A 22,543-nucleotide genomic window follows, 5' to 3' on the forward strand; every position below is an offset into this window, starting at 1 on the left:
GTCGCTTCACTTCTTTTCCTGTCCCCTGGTCTCAAGTGAACTATCTTCAGCCTGCTACATCCTCCCCAAAACCATAGCTTGGTTGGTCCTCACCATCACCAAGCGCTTACGAGGATTCTCCACCTGCCCGCCCACATCACCCTTCCGGCTTTCTCTGACAGAAGTTAGCATCCTCTGGAGATTGCCTCTACTGTGAAGTGCCGAGAAATCCCACAACCTAGGTCAGTCTGGAAGCTGGTAGAAGGCCAGAGTCAAGAGCTAGAAAAATCCCTGCTTCTTACCCCCAACCCCAACCCCAATCCCGCAAGCAAGAGTTGTAGGGATAGGTGGATCGCTGTTGAGTTCCAGGACAGCCAGAGACACGCAATGACATTCTGTCTTTAAAAAACAAAACAAAACAAAACCACAAAAAAAACAGGGCTGTGCTGCAGACGCTCATCTCCTCTGCAAAGCCCCTCGGGTCCAGCCACGATCTTCTGGAAGATAAACTGCACAGCCCCTCCCTGCAGCAGCCGTCCCAGATCTCTAGCTCCTCCCACACCGCGCTCGGAACCCGCGCGCCTGGATGACGTCAATTTTCCACGCCGGGAAGAAGCTACCTTGCGGAGTTTTCTCGGCGCGGATTTTCTTCTGTGTGTCCCGACACTATGAAGGAAACGCCGCTCTCCAACTGCGAGCGCCGCTTCCTTCTCCGGGCCATCGAGGAGAAGAAGGTGCGAGGCCTCGGTGGCTTTGGGCGTAGACTCGGGTTGCCCGCGGGGTGGACTCCGGTGGCCCGTGGATTCATTGTCATTTTGGTCTGTGGTGTGGTGGTGGTGTGGACTGGTTCCCAGTGTGAACTCTGCCCATTTCCCCAGCCCCAGGTCAATGTTTTATCCTGGCCAATTCCTTTGAGCCGCAAGCCACTAGCATTTGTCAGTGCCAGGGGTGTTGGGGACCAGGACCAGACAGACGAAGTTGCTACTCATAAACATGTTAAAGGAATAATTGTTTGCTTACAGCGGCTGGATGGCAGACAAACCTATGATTACAGGAACATCAGGATCTCATTCGGAACAGATTATGGATGCTGTATTGTAGAACTTGGGAAAACAAGGTAACAGGATTCAATTAGATAAAGCCACAGGAGGTATGAAAATTACTGACTCAGTTGTTCACCGAGCAGCTCAAAAATCCAATCAGTGCTTTCTTTTATCTGATGAGAAATATCTTTCTTTAATGCAAGCCTTTTTCGTTTTCTGGTCACACTTTAACTTTTAACCACGAGTGCTTTCTGCTATAAATCGTACTGCCTTGTGATCTTTACAAATCATGTACGCAGCTGACATCGATCACACAGAATTTGTTACCTGTATGTCTCTCATATTTTTATGTGAGGAGTGTAGATCTTGTCATCAATAAGTCCCAGTTTCTCTTTTATTCTTGAGTGATGTAAGAAGTAAGAGATTTCCTTTATACCATCCTTTTTAGGTATACATACGTGTGTGTGTGTGTGTGTGTGTGTGTGTTTGTGTGTGTGTTTCTGCACGGCATCTTACATTTAAACATTATTATTCTGTATGTGCACGATTGTGTGTGGAGGCAGCTTTGCTGGCCCCAGTCTACTACATTCTATATGTAATTTCTGCTTCTCAAGTCACATTGTGTTGTTATTTAGAATTGATTGTTTTATGTTTTTCATTTCATTTTTTTAATGGAAAGGGAAGTATGTTTAGTTGACTGCTTTGTACCTTTATTTTTGCAGAGTTCTTGGGCAGGTTTCCTGTGAACTTGTTTCTCCAAAACTCAATAGGGCAACAGAAGGTATTCTGTTTTTTAACCTTGAACTTTCTCAGATGGCTGCTCCAGCTTTTGAACCTGGCAGGTATTTTGCTCTTTCTTAAGCTCCTTTAGCCATAGAAGAATTTAACAACAGTAAACTGTGGTTTTAATGCCCAGAGTTGTAGTTCATGACATTAGTTCATTCTTGTTTCCATAGGCAGTCAGATCTCTTGGTGAAGCTAAATCGACTCTTGGAAAGGTGTCTAAGAAATTCAAAGTGTATAGACACTGAATCTCTCTGTGTTGTTGCTGGTGAAAAGGTGGGAATTATGCTCCAGATTCATAACAATGGATACTGTTGTTCAGACAAAAAACATTAGGGAGACTGGAAAGATGGTTCAGTGGTTAAGAGCACTGGTTGCTCTTTCAGGATCTGGCTTCAGTTCCCAGCACTTACATGTCAGTTCACAACTACCTGCAACTCTAGTTCCAGAGGATCTAACACTTAGGGTCTTTGGGGACACCAGGCATTAGTGTGGCACATATATACATGCAAGCAAATGTGCACACATGTAAAATAAAAATGAACATTAAAAAAAAGCATAATTAGGTTTTAAATGTTGGAATGGTTCCATTTATTTACATATTGTCATGTTCTCAAATGATTCACATAGAAAAGTTTACTATTAGAATTTCAAGTGTTTTTCTTAAAATTAACTGCATTTCTACTGGATAAACTGGAAGGATTAACTGCATGCTTTAATTTTAAAAAAAAAAATGTGTGCAGTGTTACTTTTCCAGTGGCCACTGGTCGTGTTAGGATTTATTTTTATCTTAAATTCACTTTCAGGTTTGGCAGATACGTGTAGACCTCCACTTATTAAATCATGATGGAAATATTATTGATGCTGCCAGCATAGCTGCAATCGTAGCCTTGTGTCACTTCCGAAGACCCGATGTCTCTGTCCAAGGAGAGGAAGTAACGCTGGTAAGCTTCCAGGGTTCGGAATGGAACTGGTCCTATGAACGAATGGGTGCCCTAGATGTGCAGACAGGTAGTTATTAGTGGAGGCATGTGGCAGATGGTATTCAGCTTTATTCTAGTATTTGTTCATAAGACAAAAACTGCAGGTGTTCAAAATTGCCCTAGAAATTTCCAGTTCCCTTACAGAAGTGTCTGTCAGTAATACCATAACCCAGCTTGGTTTTCTGAAATAGAACTCTGTGACCCTTTCTTTGGATTGAATATTAGAGGAAATGGGTTGGTTTCTGTGTAGGGTCAGCGTGAAATGCTTACTCTTGAGAGGCTGGCAGTACCTGAAAAGAACTGAGATCATCAGATTTATATGTTTTCTTCAGGCCTTTTGTTCCCTAAGCCAAGTAGATGATACAAGTTCATCGAAAATGCCTGGAGCGCGCTTGTTAACAATGTACTGCTAGGCCCTGCTTATACAGGAGGGTAGAGTAGGACCTAAGAACTTAGACCTCTAACTCAGTGCTCAGACAATCCCAGTGCTGGTCCAGGGATCATTGTGAGAACCAGTGGTCTGTGCTGTCCTCCTCTTTTTGCCAGGTAGGTCAATTTTGATTCATATATATCACATGCTAGAATAATGGCAGTGTACTGTTTGAGCCCTGAGTTGCAAAGGGAACCATCCAGTGCCCAAGTTTTCATAATGCTATTTTGAGGCACTTTGCCAGAGCAGAATCTGAAAACTTGGAGGCCAGAACAGTGCTCCTACAGAGGAAGGAGTGTATAAGGAAATTTAAAAAAAGAGAATGTGATTAGTTTTGCATGGAGGTAAAGCCCTTATTCTGAGAAGTGCCAGGGCTCCTGTTAGCGGAGGACATATACCTTACTAAAAAAAGGCATCTGGGATAGAAGATTAGACATAGAGGGATGTTTTATCATCATAAAATAGGAACATAGTTGTCAAAGACATTACTTAGCTACTGACAATGAACAACTTCTTAGTGTTTGATTGCAAAGTGAGTTTTGTATTTCTCATTTGCTGACTGTAAGAATTTGGCCTTGTCTTCTGACAGTATACTCCAGAAGAGCGCGACCCTGTGCCCTTGAGCATCCACCACATGCCCATCTGTGTCAGTTTTGCTTTCTTCCAGCAAGGGTAAGTGTCGCCTTGTCATGGGCTGAAGATGTAAGTATATCTAGGAATTGGATCCTGTTTATCTAAACAGGGTCTCATATCTCACGCTGGTTTTGAGCTCTCTGTACAGCTGAGTTGACGTTGAACTTCTGATCCTCCAGCCTCCACTTCCCATGTGCTGGGATTCCAGGCATCTACTGCCGTGCCTGGCCTATGTGGTGCTGGGGACTGAATTCCAGGCGTTGTGCATGCTGTGTAACACTACCAGCTGAGCTGCCAAGCTGCGGCCCCAAGCTAGGACCTCTGTTGCTCTGTTCTGATATGACCACAGACACACTGACCTTAATAGTAGAGCATCTAGGGCTGGAGAGATGGCTCAGAGGTTAAGAGCACTGGCTGTTCTTCCAGAGGTCCTGAGTTCAATTCCCAGCACCCACATGGTGGCTCACAACCATCTATAATGAGATCTGGTGCCCTCTTCTGGCCTGCAGGCATACATGCAGGCAGAATACTGTATTATGATAAATAAATAAATCTTAAAAAAAAAAATACACTTCCCATCACTTTTCTGCTCATAGCATACTTACAGAATAAGAATTCAATGCGATCCTTAACTTGGGCTAGACAAATGCCTTGGGAATGACATGTGAGATGTGAGCTCTCATTTGAGAAAGGGGAAGAGTTCCTGTGGACCAATGAAACGCAGGTACTGTGAAGCAGAGTAGAGGGGGTAGTTCTAGAAACACATTGCGAGGGAAAGTGATTTGCAAATAGAAAACTTGTTTCCTTCAGCTGTCTGGCCTTTTCTTCACAACTCCTTGTTAATCTTAGTATAAAATGGGGGGTCATATATCCACATAATGTGCATAAGTAAAGCTTGAGTCCTAGATTTTCAGGAAACTTCTTTCGTGCATAAGAACTAGATAAAGATTTCAACTTTTAGTCATTGTAGCTAATTCTATATTAGGAAAGTGGACCAGCATTATCTAGTAAAATAAAAGGTATATGCCATAAAAGTAACTTAAAATTTTCCAATAGTCACATTGAAAGGTGAGAGAAACATATCAAGTATGGAAACCAGAAATTGGGGAAGACTTCAGTGGCTTTCAGGCCAGTCTGGGCTCCATAGCAAACTCTAGGCAAAACTCAGAAACATAATGGGGTCCTTTCTGAAAACAAAATAAAAACAAGTTAAAGAATTTTTATATTTCATCCAGGTGGTAGTGGTGCACACCCCAGTACTGGGGAGGCAGAGGCAGGCAGATTTCTGAGTTCAAGGCCAGCCTGGGCTACAGAGTGAGTTCCAGGAAAGGCACAGAACTTCCGAGAAACCCTGTCTTGAAAAACCAAAAAAAATTTTTTACATTTCTTTTAACCTTATAGATGTAATTTTTTTTTCAAGACAGGGTTTCTCTGTGTAGTTTTGGTGCCTGTCCTGGAGCTTGCTCTGTAGACCAGGCTGGCCTCGAACTCACAGAGATCTGCCTGGCTCTGCCTCCCGAGTGCTGGGATTAAAGGCGTGTGCCACCACCACCCGGCGTAAAATATTTTCATTCTACTATATACCAGTATTTTAAAAATTATTCAAGATTTTGCATTCATCTATTTGCACTGAGTATTTTATATCCGCAGTTGGAGTAGCCCAGTGCCCGTGTGTCTGCCAGCACTGCAGAAACAGGCAGCCCCTTTCTGTGCCATCTACAGGCTCTAGAACTTAGAGTTCAGGGCCTCAGTGCCACTTGAAAATGAACCAAATTAATGTTATCTAAGTCTTTATTAATGAGCCAGAAGTCATTTTATCAAAGAGATGGTATAAGTATTGGGTCATATGTTATTTAAATTTCAGTCTGACTTAGTGTGGTTTCATTTTAATGGCCAGAGAAACATACATTCCATGTAACTGAAATTGCTGAGTTAAAGTGACTCAGCTCCTTCAGAGTTGACTTTGGACGATAACTTTAAAAAACCCATTCTAGAAACAGCACTCAGCTTCAGATATGTTTCAGGACCATTTAACATTTGTTTCAGAACATATTTATTGGTGGACCCCAATGAGCGAGAAGAACGAGTAATGGATGGCTTGCTGGTGATCGCCATGAATAAGCATCGAGAAATTTGTACTATTCAGTCTAGTGGTGGGATAATGCTGCTCAAAGACCAGGTTGGTACCTTGACTAGTTTCCTGTAAGAGGTCTCTTTTCAGAAGTTTTATTGTTACTTCATTTGTCTTAAAATTATCTTTTTTTTTTTTTTCTGTTTTTTGAGACAGGGTTTCTCTGTGTAATATCTCTGACTGTCCTGGATAATCACTCTGTAGACCAGGCTGGCCTCAAACTCACAGAAATCTGCCTGCCTCTGCCTCCTGAGTGCTGGGATTAAAGGCATGCATCCTTAATTGAACCTCATAGCTTAGTTATCTTTTAACCAAAAGCTGCAGGGTACTTTTGATAAGTAAGTCTAATTATGTTAGAATCTGGTTTTAGTCCAGACATTACATTCTAACAGGTGGCCGTGAGTTATCCTTCCTATCCTTGCCCTCCCCAGATTTGTCCTTCCTTCTAGGATCTGACTGGAGGAACACCTTAGTTCTTTCAGTGAAGAAAGACTCATATTTGTAGCTAGAGTTTTCCTGCCTGGCCCACAGTCAGGACAAATCTCTCTCACCTGCCAGTCCCACAGCAGCTCAGACCCAACCAAGTAAACACAGAGACTTATATTGCTTACGAACTGTATGGCCATGGCAGGCTTCTTGCTAACTGTTCTTACAGCTTAAATTAATCCATTTCCATTAATCTATACCTTGCCACATGGCTTGTGGCTTACCGGCATCTTCACATGCTGTTTGTCATCGTGGCAGCTGCAAGTGTCTCTCTGACTTAGTCTTTCACTTCCCAGCTTTATTCTCCTCCTTGTCCTGCCTGTACTTCCTGTCTGGCCACGGGCCAATCAGTGATTTATTTACCAACCAATCAGAGCAACACATTTGCCATACAGAACACCCCACAGCACTCCCCCCCCCCTTTTTTTTAAAAGGAAGGTTTTAACCTTAACAAAATAAAATTACATATAATTTGGGAATTTGGGCGTAGCTTCTCTTACTACTTCCTGCTGGAGGGGGGCGCTGTATCTTATGGGGACACAAAGAAAATTTTAGGATTATGGAATAGTCCATGAGGCTGTATTGTCTGAGCCAGTTGTCTTCAAACCATTCTGGATGTTGGATCATCTGGACCATGGTGTCATCGGAGACCTTTCAGGGGGTCTTGGCTGGTCAAACCTGATGTATCTTAATCTGGAACAAATCTATAGCTTTTGGCTTTCTGTGGGAAGAAAAGCAGAGTCTCCTTTCCAAAGCAACATATCTTTATATCTAAATTTTGAAGTCAAGGTATCTTTAAAATATACATTTTGGCATAACAAAACAGCTTTTACAATCAAATGTTTTTTTGTAGTTAAAAATCCCAAAGACAACACAATCCAGATTCTCTGTGTAATATCTATCTTTATGTGGCTTATTTTTTATATTAGTTTTACTATCTCTTTAAAGACTTTATTTTTTAAAACTATGTATTTGTTTATATAACTGTATATATCACCATTTTGTCTCTTTTAAGCCTACGTATATTTTACACACATTGTAAACTATTATATCTGAATCTGTTTTATTGTGAATCTATTGTTTTAAACTGCAGCAGCTGTGGCTGCTGGCTCCGCCCACCTCAGCTTCCCAATATGGCGGTGGTTTACCGCCAGCTCTGGGAACTATCGTGGGTCTATGTTTTTATCCAAGCAGCATGTAGCCCAGAAACCTTTTTTTTTTTTTTTTTTTTTTTTTTTTGGTTTTTCGAGACAGGGTTTCTCTGTGTAGCTTTGCGCCTTTCCTGGAACTCACTTGGTAGCCCAGGCTGGCCTCGAACTCACAGAGATCCGCCTGGCTCTGCCTCCCGAGTGCTGGGATTAAAGGCGTGCGCCACCACCGCCCGGCCCCTCTTTTTTTTTTTGTTTTGTACTAGTAAAGTCTAAATACACCACATAGCTTAATGTGCCACTTGCAGAGGCCTCATTCCCACCATACTTCAGGTCCAGTGTGCACACTAGGAACCCGCCAGTAGCTCAAACTGGCAGCTGCCGCTCATTTGAGAGAGACAATTAGGAAGCTGTTTTTAGCTCCGTTTTAGAATCTTTTTTCAGTTTTTAGGTGGAAACTCTTGCCACCACGTTGGACACCATTTGTAGCTAGAGTTTTCCTGCCTGGCCCACAGTCAGGACAAATCTCTCTCACCTGCCAGTCCCACAGCCGCTCAGACCACATATTACTACTTTTTAAAGTATTAAATGCAGACATTAAGAGAAAACTAAGTTTTGGAATTTGGATACAGCCAGCGGTGATACTCAAACCCAGCCACATATCAGATTCACGAGGTTGTTAGAAAACAGGGTGCCATGTAGCATTATAAGCATTATGTCCAAGGGAGCTGTTTCAGTTCAGATTTTAGCTGATCTTTATAGCCTTTGGGCAAATGACTCATCTCTGGATGTCTGTACATTAGGGGATGATTCTATTGTTAGTGCTGTAGAAAGGATGGAAGGATGAATGTATAGGCAGATTATAGGTGTCTGGGGTACAGAGTGCTCAGGGAATGTTACGTTCCATTATTGCCATCAGCACCACTGTTGATTCTGTTTCTGTGGATTACTGACACAGAAAGGAAGTCTGTATTCCTGAGCATTTTATCTGTGGTCTCTGTGGTGTCTTAACTGTTGCGCAAGAAGGTGCTCAATGCTGGGACGGTGGTGGCACATGCCTTTAATCCCAGCACTCGGGAGGCAGAGCCAGGTGGATCTCTGTGAGTTCGAGGCCATCCTGGGCTACAAAGCGAGATCCAGGACAGGCACCAAAACTACACAGAGAAACCCTGTCTCGAAAAAACAAACAAAAAAAAGTGCTCAAGTCTGTTCCCTTAATGTGCTAGACCTTCAAAATTTAAGTGATTTTCAGATTTTTTTTTTTTTTTTTTTTTTTTTTTTTTTGTGGAGCTGAGGATCGAACCCATGGCCTTGCACATGCTAGGCAAGCACTGTATTTACTGTGCCTTAATCTCGTATTTGGAAAAGAAATGCTTAAAGTGTAAAGGTAGAAAATTCATGTCATGGTTTTGGTTTCATTAGAAAAGCCATTTAGTTCGTTGTCTTTAACTAACAGCTCAAATTTACAAACAGGTTTTGAGATGCAGTAAAATAGCTGGTGTGAAAGTAGCAGAAATTACAGAGCTAATACAGAAAGCTTTGGACAATGACCAGAGAGTTAGGTAAGTGTAACTTCTCAGAACTGTGTATTCTCCTTAAATGCATGTTTCCTAAGGGCTTTTATCACACAAGGGCAGCCGTATAATTTCATAGTTGGTCTTTACTTAATCTCAGTTGTATATACTAGTATTTAGTTGAGATTTTATTCTAAAAAGTCACAGAAGTGTTTTCTTAGAAGTGAACATGTTCTTATGAAAAAAGAATCTAATAACTCAAATTAATAGAACAGGCTGGTTCATAGCTCTACTTCCTGTTACCTTAAGCAACAAATAGCCAGCACTTCAGTGTACTTTCTTGTCCTGTGGAGGCTTAGAGAATATACTTCAAGTACCTAGTACATATGCAGCAGAGCTTCAGTAATTATGGTGACATCTGTCTTGATAACTATGGTAGTATTCAAGTTTGATTCCCATTGCTGTGATAAAACACTGACCAAAAGCAACTTAGGGGAGGAAAGGATTTATTTGCTTACAGTTCCAGATCACAGTTGCCAATGAGGAACCTGGAGGCAGGCCTCCTTGCTAGTTCATGTAGCATCATCTCTACTGGGGAACTCCCTCAGAGCTGATCAAGTACAGCCGAGACCAGAATGCCAATTGCTGGCTCACAGGCTCAGGCTCAGCTACCTTTCTTATACAGCACAGGACTAGCTGCCCAGGGAATGGTACCCCTCATAGAGAGCTGAGCCCTCTTTCATCAATTTGTGGTCTGATTAGGGCCTCCCTTCTCTTGACTCTAGGCTGTGTCAAGTTTACAGTTAAAGCTAACAAGGACAAGTGGTGAAGTTAAGAAAGTTTATTTCTTATCTACCAAAGCCAAAATAGTAATCTTTTTCTCTTTTCCTACTGTCATCTCCAAAAACCCAAACCCAAACCCACATACAGGAAAGAAGGTGGAAAGTTTGGCTTTGCAGAGTCGATAGCAAACCAAAGGATCACAGCATTTAAAATGGAGAAGGCCTCTGTTGACACCTCCAACATAGAGGAGAAAGCAGAAGAAATTATTGCTGAAGCCGAACCTCCTCCAGAAGTGTATCTAATATTGGGGTGGTTTTTAGAGTAACAAGATGCATACATTTTTTTTGTTTGTTGTATTAAGGCTATAATGTGCATATTGAAATTTTCTTTGGGGGAATTCAAACTGTAAGAGAAAAATATGCCATATTAAGTGACGTCTAGCTTCTCTCAGCTATCTCTAAAAAACACATTTTTTCTATTTTAAGAACCACGTTAGAGCTGGGGGATGTAGCTCATTGGTACTGCACTTTTCTAGCTATGAATAAGGCTCTGGGTTCCACTCCAGTACTGTAGGAAAATACAAACAAAATTCCAGCATTCATTTCCCTTTGAGAAACTACTTCAATCCTGATAACATGGCCAAGTTCTTTACATGGTATTACATAATCTTGAAGTCATTCATTACCAAATTACTATCAGGTTGATTATTAGTGATGTCCAATTATAATGTTATTCAGCCATCCGTACTATAGTTTTTATTCCTAAGAATTTGTGGGACACATGCAGCCGTCTTGTAAGAAAATAGCTCATTAGATAGCAATTTGGGATATTCAGTTTTCTTAACTTGTTCAGTGTTTCTGAACCTGTGCTGTGGACTCCTGGAACTGCCCAGATTGGAGATGGAATAGGAAACTCCTGGGGTGACCTAGAGGATTCTGAGAAGGAAGAGGAGGAGGAAGGGGGCATTGATGAATCTGTCATTCTTGATGATACAAAGATGGACACTGGAGGAGTTCCTGATACTGGAAGCCAAGGTAGGTGATGCTTTTGGCTTTTAATGTATATTATAGAGACAGCTATAGATATAAACTATATAAACTGTACATAAGCTATAGATATTAAACATATATAAACTTGTACATATGTAAAGAGGTATCTTTATAGAGATTGTAGATCATACATAGGGATATTTCCTGTTTTGGAAGGCTAAATATTTTGAGATTTAGTGGTATGTGTTGGCATGTACATGATAGCGAATTTTTTTTTTCTGGAGCTGAGGACCGAACCCAGAGCCTTAAGCGCTCTACCACTGAGCTAAATCCCCAACCCCTCGAAAGCAATACTTTTAAACAATTAAACATCTGGCCAGGTGTGGTGGCATACACCTTTAATCTTAGCACTGGGGAGACACAGGCAGGAAGATCTCTTTCTATGTAGGGAGTTTGAGGACAGCAAGAACTAAATAGAGATCCTGTCTCAAACAAACAAAAATCTGTTCATGGGCATTTGAAGGTTTTTCCTAAAGGTTTCATCTCTGTGAGTGGCATTGTTTAACTCAAACAAAAAAAAGCTCATTATGTGGGTCAGAGAGGTAGGTGGCTCAGCTATGAAGATACTTAATGCTCAATAAGACTGACAAGAGTTTGGATCCCAGTGTCCACATCTCTGTATTCCAGCTCCAAGGGAACCAACACTGTCTTCTGGTCTGTGAAGACCAGCACACATGTGTACTTACACTATGACACAGTAGAATTTTCAGTAGAAATGTTCTTGGGGTTGGGGATTTAGCTCAGTGGTAGAGCACTTGCTTGCCTAGCAAGCGCAATACCCTGGGTTTGGTCCTCAGCTCCAGAAAAAAAAAGAAAGAAAAAAGGACAAAATAAGAAATGTTCTTTATGTGCATTGTCCAGGATAGCAGCCACTGTTGTTTACCTATTGAACATTTGAAATGTGGCTTGTCTGAGAAACTGAATTTTAAATGTGAGTTAATTGACCACAATAGTGGCAGTGACTGTCATTAGAATAGAAGCCCCTAGAAAGGTTTTACTGTGTTCTAAAAGCCATATAAAGAAACATTATCATTCTTCCATTTAGTGTATGTGTGCATATATGTGCCTAGGTATGCATATGTTGGAGTTCCAGGAGGTATGTGGGTGCTGGGAACTGAACTCAGACAATTTACTAGAGCAGATGCACTCTGTAGTCGACAGCAAGGGGCTGGCTGGTGAGTCTACTGATGCACATTCTCCCTATCTTCATAGAAGAGAATTGTTGGTTTAATTAGGTAAATGGGAGAGTTTTAAAATAATTGGGTCTATTAAATGCTGAATAGAATCCCTTACCATTCATTGTATCCAGTTGGTTTAACCACCTCACTGTTACATATGTATATCTGTCTAAGGTTTAGTATGGTTTACAGATAGCTAAGATAACTAGGATGATAGAGAAGGTAGAGCTTTCCTAAAGCATGTGAACAAAGAATGCTGAGACAAGAATACACAGCCAGCCAAATGGGCAAGGGATTGATTTGCATGCTTTATTTACAGATATATATATATAATTAATATTAAAGAGAAAAATGGGCAAACAAAACAGTTTTCTACATTTTTCATGGTCAGCCCTGGTAGTAATAAACCAGACCATCTTGGCCTACATAAGTCCTCTTTAAAAAAAAAAAGCCTACAGAAAATAGTATTTTTACAAATTTTTTTTTTTGAGAACTGCAAGGAGCTACTTGAAATAGGGTAAGATTTGGAAAGAGCATGTATATATGCCTCCAGGCAGCAGAGCTTGAGCTGTCTGTGTATGGAAATGGGAGCGAGCATTTAGGACCTACGTCTGATGTGGATAAGTAGTTACTTCTACTTTTTTGGTGTTTTCTTAAAGGTGCCCCTATAGTGTTGTCAGATAGTGAAGAAGAAGAAATGATCATTTTGGAACCAGATAAGAATCCAAAGAAAATCAGGTAACAGATTTCTGTTTCTTTCAAATATACATAAAAAACAGAACCTAGTTCTGTAAAACAAGATGCCTTTAGAGTTCCAGTGATCCGGTTGGTCCAGGATTCAGCGGGCATACAGTGAGCTGTCATTACTTTATTCACAGAGCTCAGACCACCAGTGCAAGAGAAAAGGCACCAAGTAAAAGTCAAGGGAAAAGGAGGAGGAAGAAGAGAACTGCTAATTAAAGCTAAAATGGTATTTTTATATGTATATACTGCTAAAAGGATATTTATTCAGTGCTGTAACAGCCCTGGGTATTTTTATTTGAAAATCCATTATAAGAGCTGAACTTTGATAAATTGTTTTGTCTTTACCATTATGCTTTGAATAAACTTTCTGCACAACTTTTCTGTTGCACAAAATCTTCTAACCCATGTTATCTGTAAAAGTTGATAAATAAAATATTTTAGTAAACTACTGTAACTTATGCAGAGCTGAATGAGTCTGGGGATCTCTACTACACAGAAGAGTCTAGTTTTCCTATTTTATGACCAAGGCAGCAAATGTCAGAATTGGAAGGTCCGTTTCCCTGAAATGTTTCAGTTTTAGAAAGCTTTTCCACCCTTACTAAATAATAACAAACCAAGTTAGCTTTTCCAAGTGACATTATCAGTCTTTTTTTCTTTATCTCAAATTAACTTTGACTTGCAAAGATTTCCAAATCAATTTATTCTTATCCTGACAGTTGGCAGCACCAATGTTAACAAAACCAATTAAAATTAGCCAAATATCTAAGATAGACAATGTACAAAAGATATACAAATTAAAACCATTTAAAAAGCAATGGATACCATAATTTGTCTGTGGCTATACCATCTACATTCTCAAATGATTGTAAAATTAAAACTCAAGATAAAAACTGTACAGTGTGAACTCCGAGTGACTCCCATTTTAAACAAAGGTAGTCTTTCATTCTTACACATTTAGTGTCTCTGGTGGGTTGAGAAGAGAAACACCATGATATCTGTTGAGTAGAAGAAAAAAAAAACTTTTAGTAAACATTCATTGGGGAGATCACAGAACAATTTATGTACTCCCAGACTAGAGAAATGCTATTTCTATTTGATTAGACTGATGAGTTGAGAATCATTTGATATTCAGAACATGTGTACCCATCCCCTTACTCATCCCCTACCAGACGCAAAGGGGAAAATACCATGTACAGCATCTTCCTAATATATGACTTACTATCTTACTGAGGTAGCTGTGGCAGACTACTGTACCCTTCCTTCAGGGAATAAAGAATCTGATTCTTACTTTGAATGTTTGTACTTTTCCCTTATTGACTGTTGGGCATGCTGTGGTGCTCTGAGGTAGGTCTGGTGAAGGTCCATGAGACAAGGCTTAAGACTTTCCAGGGTATATCCAGTCTTTTGTACCAATGACTCAGGCTATAGAAAAAAAGACAACCATTGAGTTTTTAGTAACAGCACAGGGCACTGACCAATACACTCATAGTTGATCGTAATGTTGGCACTAATCTTTTAATATGTTTAAGCTCACTCCATCTTTTTATTTTGACTGTAGGACTACTACCACTGCTAGCAGCAGGCAATTATCCAAGATTCTTGAAGCAGAGCTTTCAAATGCAAGCTTCCAGCTAAGCTTTCTGCCCAACCCAAAGCAACATTAATATGTGGTGGTATTGTGTTCCCCAAAATATTGTGCACCCTAATAAACTAATCTGGGATCAGAGACAGAACAGCCACTAGATACCAAGGCTAGAAAATAGTGGCACTCACACCTTTAATCCTAGTATTCCAGAGGTAGAAATCCCTCTGGATCTCTGTGAGTTCAAGGCCACATTGGAAACAGGCAGGCATGGTGACACACGCCTTTAATCCCAAGAAGTGAACCTTTAATCCCAGGGAGTGATGGCAAAAACAAAAAGATATATAAGGCGTGAAGACCAGAAACTAGAAGCATTTGGCTGGTTAAGCTTTCTGGCTTTCAAGCAGCAGTTCAGCTGAGATTCATTCTGGATGAGGACTCAGAGGCTTCCAGTCTGAGGAAACAGGATCAGCTGAGGAACTGGCGAGGCAAGGTGAGGTGGCTGTGGCCTATTCTGTCTCTCTGATCTTCCAGCGTTCACCCCAATACCTGGCTCAAGTTTGATTTTATTAATAAGAACTTTTACCAGGGGTGGTGGTGGTGGTGCACGCATTTAATCCCAGCACTCGGGAGGCAGAGCCAGGCGGATCTCTGTGAGTTCAAGGCCGACCTGGGCTACAGAGTGAGTTCCAGGAAAGTGCAAAGCTACACAGAGAAACCCTGTCTCGAAAAACCAAAAAAAAACCAAAAACTTTTAAGATTCATGCTACATTAATACTTGTGAAGGCAACTGTTATACGTACCCAGCTTTGTCCTGTGACTGTATAGAGTGCTAAGTGAAAGGCAGCTCCAGCAATAAGTGATGGCAAATACTTTAGGTATGGGTCAGCATCTATCAAACTCAATTCTCCCAAAAACTGGAATAAAAAAAAGAATTAACTATAATCACTATAGCTGTAAGATTCAAACTTTGAATCCTTGCATCCTGACCCATTTTTCCTGTCTTTGATGCTCACTAGTCCTGTGTCCGTCCTGGGGAAATTATTCCAATGTTTTGCTCCATCCTCAGCTTACATTTCTGCCCCTTAACTTAAAACATCTACCAGGATGTTCTCTTTAAACCACCGGTGTTTTTCTGACAAGGTCACTTCTGGGTATCCATTGGGAAATTCTCTCCTGGACCTCTGAGCCCCTTCCCATAGACACCAATAGTTAAGTACCTTACACATAAAAAAGACTCACCATTTTCACACAAACTAGTGTTATATACCCAGAATATCGCTAAATTACTTATAATACCTAATAAATAATCAGTACGTATATAGGTACACTGTGTGTAGAGCTATACTTATCCAGTACATAGGCAGTTACCTTTAATGCCTGTTGGCTGATTTCATAAGCACCAAACCCACAGATAGAGGACAACTGTGTATTAATCTTTTGCTAGCTATAGGTTTTTCTGTGTACTGGAACACTAACTGTCTGAAAACAATCTCTTAAGCAATGCTATACAATAAAACCAGGGCTAATTACAACCTAAAAAAAAAGCCCATAAAATGAACTCACCATTGCTAAGCTTTCAACTTTGCAGTTTGCAGGCTGCTGGTGCAGGAAGTATTGGGTAAGAAACTGATTTATTGTTGGTGCAGCTAAGTCAAAAGCAAGGACTTTCAATACTAGGTGCTCCATTCTCAGAACCTGCTTCTTGGAATAGGTATCGTCTGTTATATACACAAACTCTGCTACTTCTGGGGGGTATATTTCTTCGAACTTTCTACAAAAGAAATTTTAAGTTGAGTTTTCTCAAAAGCAGGCTTTGTCTTAATCTAAATGTTTGGGCTGTATAGACTCAAGACTCACTTCCATCAACCACATCCCCACTAACAGTTGACCACCATCTCTAGTTGCGATGATCAACAGCCAATCAGTGAGGGGCTTCTGGTATGCCTCCTATGTAGTCAGAGGAAATGATGATTTGTAAGCTTTCCAAGATGGGGAACAAGGACAGAGTAGCTAAAAACTTAGATAATCTAAAGTTTTGGGAAAATAACGTTTTACTTTACTTTTTTTTTTCCCACCAACAAAATAGGGTTTCTCTGTAGTTTTGGTGCCTGTCCTGGATGTCGCTCTGTAGACCAGGCTGGCCTCGAACTCAGAGATCCGCCTGACTCTGCCTCCCAAGTGCTAGGAATAAAGGTGTACGCCACCACCACCTGGCAATGTTTTACTTTTAAATGTCATTTCTATATCCTGATGGAGGGAAGATATACTTATACTCCAGTAACTACTTTATTGTGAAACAGTTTTTTTTTCCTTTAAACTTTTAAACTCTGTGATCTAGTCTAAAATGTGGATGGTCTATGCCCATGCAAGGCACATGAAATCCAAATCTAGAAAGTTTTATGTTCTAGACTAGAAAACAAATTTCATCCTCTACTCCCAGAGGTGCCCCCTACCCCAGTTGTCCCTAAAACTGCCAGTGTTAAGATGTTAAGAGTTGGAAATCTTAATTTATTCCCTTCATTATAAAATAGTAAGTGGGGGTTGGAGAGATGCCTCAATGGTTAGAGCACTGGCTGAGACCCAGGTTCAATTCCCAGCACCAGCATGATGACTCATAAAATTGTCTATAACACCAGTCTTGAGATCCAGTGCCCTCTTCTGGCCTCAGCAGGCATTGTACACATTTGCTACACAGATATCCACGCAGGCAAAACACCCAAAAAGTATAAATGGGGGTGGTGGTATTGGATGATGACTTTGAATTAAACAAGCTGTACTTACGAAGCTAGCAGCATAGCAGCAGTGCCCACAAGCTGAAGCTTCCCTCTTAGCACAGACATGGAAGAGAGGAACCGATCAATGTAGTTCACAGCCAAATGCAAGGTCTCATTCTGTAATTTATATTCTTCTCCCACTTCAACCAGCCAGTCCACAAGGATGGCCCGCATACTGTTAGTGATGTCTGGCTGCTTCTTCATATAACCCACTTTAGGTTTACACTTAACCTGAAGAAAAACTCAGTATTGTTAAAACTATAATTAGGTTACTTTACCATTCACAAAGATGCTATTAATATACACTATAAACACAAGTTTAACATTAGAGTAACTCACTAGTAATTAGATGTCAACATTATCCTTTCAATTTTATTTAGTCATTTTTAATGAAGAGCCTTACCTCCATTTCCCTAAGGTATTTGTGAATATCTTCATGATAGTCAGGTACTTCATTAACACTCACCGGCTTTTCGTCTTCTAAGACAATAGACATGTCCATAGCATGTGGTGATTCTGTGTATGATATTAAAACCAAAGTATTTATCTCTCCCAACTGAACAGACCCTCTGGCAAAGCAACAGAGTCCTATTCTGGTCTTAGTATTTCTGTCCACATAGATTTAGGATGAACTTAATTCCCAAAAAAGAAACACAGTACATCAATGAACTACTAAGAGGACTGAGAATTACCTTAAAGTGTCATCTTCCACAAGAGAAGAAGAGATGGTACAGTGCTTCTGTTACGACAGAATGCTTAACAAAGTTTTGAAATAAGGATTTTTTTGTCTTAAGGGACTTAGTGTTTGTGAAAACAGGGTCTCATCTCTGTAGCCCAGGCTGGCAATCCTGCCTCAGTGTCCTGAGTGCTAGTTACAGGCATGAACACACTCAGTTCTAGTTTTTACCATTTAAATTACCTTTTGGGAGCCAGGCAGTGGTGGCACATGCCTTTAATCCCAGCACTCGGGAGGCAGAGCCAGGCGGATTTCTGTGAGTTCGAGGCCAGCCTGGGCTACCAAGTGAGTTCCAGGAAAAAGGCACAAAGCTACACAGAGAAACCCTGTCTCGAAGAAGAAGAAGAAAAAAAAAAGCCGGGCGGTGGTGGTGGTGGACGCACTCGGGAGGCAGAGGCAGGCGGATCTCTGTGAGTTCGAGGCCAGCCTGGTCTACAAAGTGAGATCCAGGACAGGCTCCAAAGCTACAGAGAAACCCTGTCTCAAAATAACAACAACAACAACAAAAAATTACCTTTTGGGGTAAAGAATTTCCATTTTTTCTTTCCAGAGCACCTTGAGTTAAGAAAAAGCTATAAAATTTCTAGATGTGCACATCTGTAACCCTAAGATGGGGGTGGGGTGGGGGTGGTTGAGAATAGTCAGATCCCTGGAGCTTGATGGCCAACCAGTCTAGCCAAGTCAGTGCCTCCAATGAGACTTTCTAACAAAAAAATGAGATGGAAATGTAGCTAAAGATATCCCAAAGTCAGGTACACCTCTGGTCTCCACATGTACCAGCATGGGCAGGCATACCCCATCCCCTGACACACACATAGCATAAGGCAGAGAGTGATAGAAACCAACATCCTGATAGATACACCTCTGGTCTCCACACAGTGAGATCACAGCAACAGCAGAACTGTCTGCAGCAGCTACTCTGCCTTCCTTGTGCATTAGTGTCTGACCTGCATCAGATGAGCATTCAAATGGATTTTAAAGGCATGGTAGATACCACAATGCTTAAAACTGTAGCTTCAAGTAGCACTATCAGGAGTGGCATGTTAAGAAGTGAGTCATAAATACAACTGAAATCTATTCTCCCAGCCAAACATGTATGAAGTCAGATTAAAATAAGCATTTAAGATCTAATTAAAATTGATAGTTTGCAGGGCCCGCCTGCCTGTTAAGGATGAGTCCTTTTGTAGGTCACTAGGTCTAAGTACTAGCCATGCGATCTGAGATAATCTTTTAAGCCCATTGCAGTAATCCTAAACTACTGTTATGATCAGGTAAGACAGTCGTAGCTGGGCATGGTGGCACACATCTTTAATCCTGGCACTTGGGATCTCTGAGTTTGAGGCTAGCCTGGTCTACAAAGCGAGTTCCAGGACAGCTCTGGCTACACAGAGAAACTCTGTCTAGAAAAAACAAAACAAAATGACAGTCTTAAAGCTGAAAGTAACTAACCCAATCAACTAAGTTCTTAGTTTGATAAAGATCTTTTAAAAAGTACCAAGCAGGGTATGGTATCACAGGCCTGTAATCTAGAATTTGTGAGGCTGAGGCAGGGTGGTTTGAGTTCAAGACTAGTCAGAGCTACAGATTGAGATCCTGTCTCAAAAATAAAAAGCAAAAACCTTACCAAAACTGCCATCCATTGGATAATCAAGAGGTACCAGTGGTTTTCTTGTTCCGGGTAAAGAGACCGCTGCATTGAAAGCCAGGACATCTTCACACTGTGTTTCTTTATGCTCAGCTGGCCTCTTCTGGGTCTCTTCTGGTTCATCCACATGAATAGTAAAGGCAGGCTGTTTACTGTTTGCTTTCCAAGAAGGACCAACAGCGACATGTTCATCGTTTATAGGAAGGTCCTTAAGAGGCGCGACCTAAAAAGGAATTTAATAGAATTTTGCTTTCTTGCCCCGTGGGTCTCAGCTTTTATTCCCAAAACCTCTATTAGGAAAAATAAACTTCTTGAGGCAAAGCCCAGATAAATAATAGTTTGAGTAATCCAAGATAAAGGGTGGACTGATTTGTCACAGCCATTCCTACAAAGGCTATAAATAGAACTGATTGGAATTACAAACTAACCAAGGCTATAAGTTTAGGGGAAAGTATTGATTCACAACTTTAGCCCCAGGGTGGAGCAAAAATGCAGGTCTGGCTAAAATGGCGGAATTTACCAAGCAAAATATTGATTTATATTCTTCCTTGAAATAGAGGTAATCTGTGAAGCAGATGGTGAGGGGGAAGGGATCTGGATTTGGATCCTAAGGCAATGTCTGTCTTTAAAAGTGGAGGGAAAAGCACACAGCTGAGCGAAGTCGACACGCGCGGGGGGCGGGGGGGTTGGGGGAAATGGCTCGGTATGACCCCGGGCATTTTTGGAAAGAAGCCGCCACTACTGCTGAAGGGCGGCATACAAGGGTCGGCAGGGCTTGTGGGGCTATTTGGTACTAGAAACCCCGGGACCACGCAGACTGCAGCCCGATTGCCCCTAGAAAGCGCAGCGTGCTTTCTGGCCCTCTCTGCTAAACCCAGGCCCTCTCTCTCGCCCGGCCCTCCCACCGACCCTCGCGCCCTTTTACCCGCCGAGTCTTGAGTCTCTGCTGCGGCGCGTTTCCCCGCGCGTTCCCGGCCTTCAGCGCCGCCTGTGCCCGCGGCTGCTGGGCTGGCGCCCCCTTCTCGGGGTTGACATTCTCCTGGTCTTCCTGATGCAGCGAGAGCAGGGCCGAGCCCGCCTCGCGACCCGACTGTCTCGAGCTGCCCGGCATCGCGGCTCCGGTCGGGATCCGTCGGCGGCAGAGCGTGCACTGCGCCCGCAGCTCCCAGGCTGCGCGGGACCCTGGCGGCCGACGCGCGGAGCTGGCGCTGCGGGCGGGCGGGCGGGCGGGCGGGAGGAGCTAGAGCCCAGGTGCCGCGAGCAGCGCGCTGGCCGCCGGCTGTTCGTGCAGTTCAAGTAGCCCGCGACTATTGAAATGGACCAATGAGGGCGCCCGGGGCTCGTGACGTCACCAGCAGCGCCGCGTCGCCGCGAGCGAAGGCCCGACGGGAACCTAGCTGGGCGGGCGCCCGAGGACGCGCCTGCGCGAGGAAGGGCGGGGTGGGCGCCAGCCTCCGGCGACTTCCCGCAGCGCGGGGTATCTGTATGCCTGAGCTTCGCAGGATCCCGCCGGAGCAGCAGGGCGGAGCAGACAAGCCCTCCGGGCCTCGAAGTGACAGCGTTCTAGTAGGCTAACCCGAGTAACTACTTCCCTGGCCGCTGGGTGGTGCTTAGGAAGAACGCACGGAACTCGGCTGAGCTGCTGCTCACTTAAGAGACACCCTACCAAAATACTTTTTCTTTTTCTCTCTAGGTGGTGCTGCCCATAGAACTCAAGGAACCGCTAGTGCTTTTACTGTTTACTGTTACATCACATCTCCACTATATATTTTTTGTTTGTTGTTTGTTTTTGAGACAGGGTTTAATAATGCAGTCCGGATTGTCCTGCAATTCAGACATCCGCCTGGGCGTGTGACACTATGCCCGGCATTCCAGTAAGCTTTTTTCTCCTCAGTAATAAAGATGTGATCAATTTAAAATGCCAACTTTGAGCTATTGTTAACCATGTAACGAAATGGTGTATTACAAGAAAATCAAACGTTCGTTAATTTTGCTTTTCCTTTGTTGTGACATCCAACAAAGAGCACACCATGAAGTCCCACAAATCCAAATAAATACTACATTTAGAAATGAAGTGCATGGTGATGCATACTTTTAATCCCAGAGCTTCGGATCTCTTGAGTTCAAGGCCAGCTAGGCCTACATAGCTAGTTTCAAACCAGATACATAGTGAGACACTGTCTCAAAAAAAAAAAGTGTTCATATGAAAATTTCACAGGGGCCTGAGTGTCCCAAGAAAGCCTCCAGAAAATATAAGAAAAAAATAATATGACTGGGCAGTGGTGGCAGGCACCAAAACTACACAGAGGAACCCTGTCTTGAAAAAACAAAACAAAATAAAATAATGATAATATGACCTTATTAAAGACCCAACATACGTGCCTTATATGTTTGCATTTAATGTTTAAGAATTGTACATAAAATATAACAAAATGTAATTATCGTTCTGAAAAATTCATAACTCTATCCTTTGAAAACAAAAGACAGCTATTTCCCATTATCTTTATAATATTTTTTCCTGTGAATGAATAAAACTTCTATTGCTTGAAAGTCTTCTTCCTCCCCACCCCCACCCCCCAGATCATATAATAAAAGAGTTTGGTGGATACTAGCATAGGAAAATCTTAGACGCCATCACTCTTCCCTGAACACTTTAAAGCTCCACTGGTTACGTCTGAACATCCAGAGAGCCCTCCGGTCTGAGCAAGTCCTGCTTGCTTCTCTGGCCACAGTCTACAGCACTAAGCCAAGTATTTCACAGCCTGCAGGAGGATGACGTCACCAAGTAAGAGAGAAATGGGGTGTGAATCCATTCCAAATCCTAGGAAACAAACAAACAAACAAACATGTTATTTCCACCTCATGATAACACAGAGGAATGGGGTACACATATAAGCTTGCCCCAGCCTTATAAGATAC

The 22,543-nt window shown here is 42.1% G+C and overlaps 3 protein-coding genes across 5 annotated transcripts in view; 1 reads left to right on the plus strand and 2 right to left on the minus strand.

Annotated features, from left to right (window-relative positions):
* The first annotated feature begins 568 nt into the window (after positions 1-568).
* On the plus strand, positions 569-15,009 carry Exosc9 (exosome component 9). Of its 2 annotated transcripts, XM_052730245.1 has the most exons (13): positions 569-713; positions 1,002-1,096; positions 1,745-1,864; positions 1,979-2,081; positions 2,612-2,749; positions 3,808-3,890; positions 5,898-6,030; positions 9,090-9,178; positions 10,061-10,207; positions 10,766-10,947; positions 12,800-12,878; positions 13,019-13,110; positions 14,443-15,009. In XM_052730245.1, exons 1-12 carry the CDS (start codon positions 648-650, stop codon positions 13,098-13,100), a joined length of 1,317 nt encoding a protein of 438 aa, XP_052586205.1. In that variant the 5' UTR covers positions 569-647; the 3' UTR covers positions 13,101-13,110; positions 14,443-15,009. The 2 variants fall into 2 exon arrangements, with proteins under 2 accessions (XP_052586205.1, XP_052586204.1); XM_052730244.1 differs by lacking the exon at positions 14,443-15,009 and having other exon boundaries at positions 13,019-13,338.
* Ccna2 (cyclin A2) lies at positions 13,566-20,842 on the minus strand. The gene is made up of 8 exons (XM_052730247.1): positions 20,550-20,842; positions 19,604-19,847; positions 17,647-17,759; positions 17,251-17,474; positions 16,033-16,240; positions 15,270-15,383; positions 14,173-14,306; positions 13,566-13,879 (listed from the first exon to the last, which is right to left on the minus strand). Exons 1-8 carry the CDS (start codon positions 20,733-20,735, stop codon positions 13,831-13,833), a joined length of 1,272 nt encoding a protein of 423 aa, XP_052586207.1. The 5' UTR covers positions 20,736-20,842; the 3' UTR covers positions 13,566-13,830.
* A 1,160-nt stretch (positions 20,843-22,002) lies between these two features.
* Bbs7 (Bardet-Biedl syndrome 7) overlaps positions 22,003-22,543 on the minus strand; it is a 37,120-nt gene continuing 36,579 nt past the window's right edge. For both annotated transcript variants that reach the window (XM_052730249.1, XM_052730248.1), the window contains one exon: positions 22,003-22,445. In XM_052730249.1, coding sequence (XP_052586209.1) covers positions 22,366-22,445 — 80 coding nt within the window. In that variant the 3' untranslated portion in view covers positions 22,003-22,365. The remainder of the gene's footprint in view (positions 22,446-22,543) is intronic.

Source organism: Peromyscus californicus, unplaced genomic scaffold (genome assembly GCF_007827085.1).
Source record: "Peromyscus californicus insignis strain IS unplaced genomic scaffold, ASM782708v3 Scaffold_9__1_contigs__length_137607984, whole genome shotgun sequence".
Taxonomy (NCBI): Eukaryota; Metazoa; Chordata; class Mammalia; order Rodentia; family Cricetidae; genus Peromyscus; species Peromyscus californicus.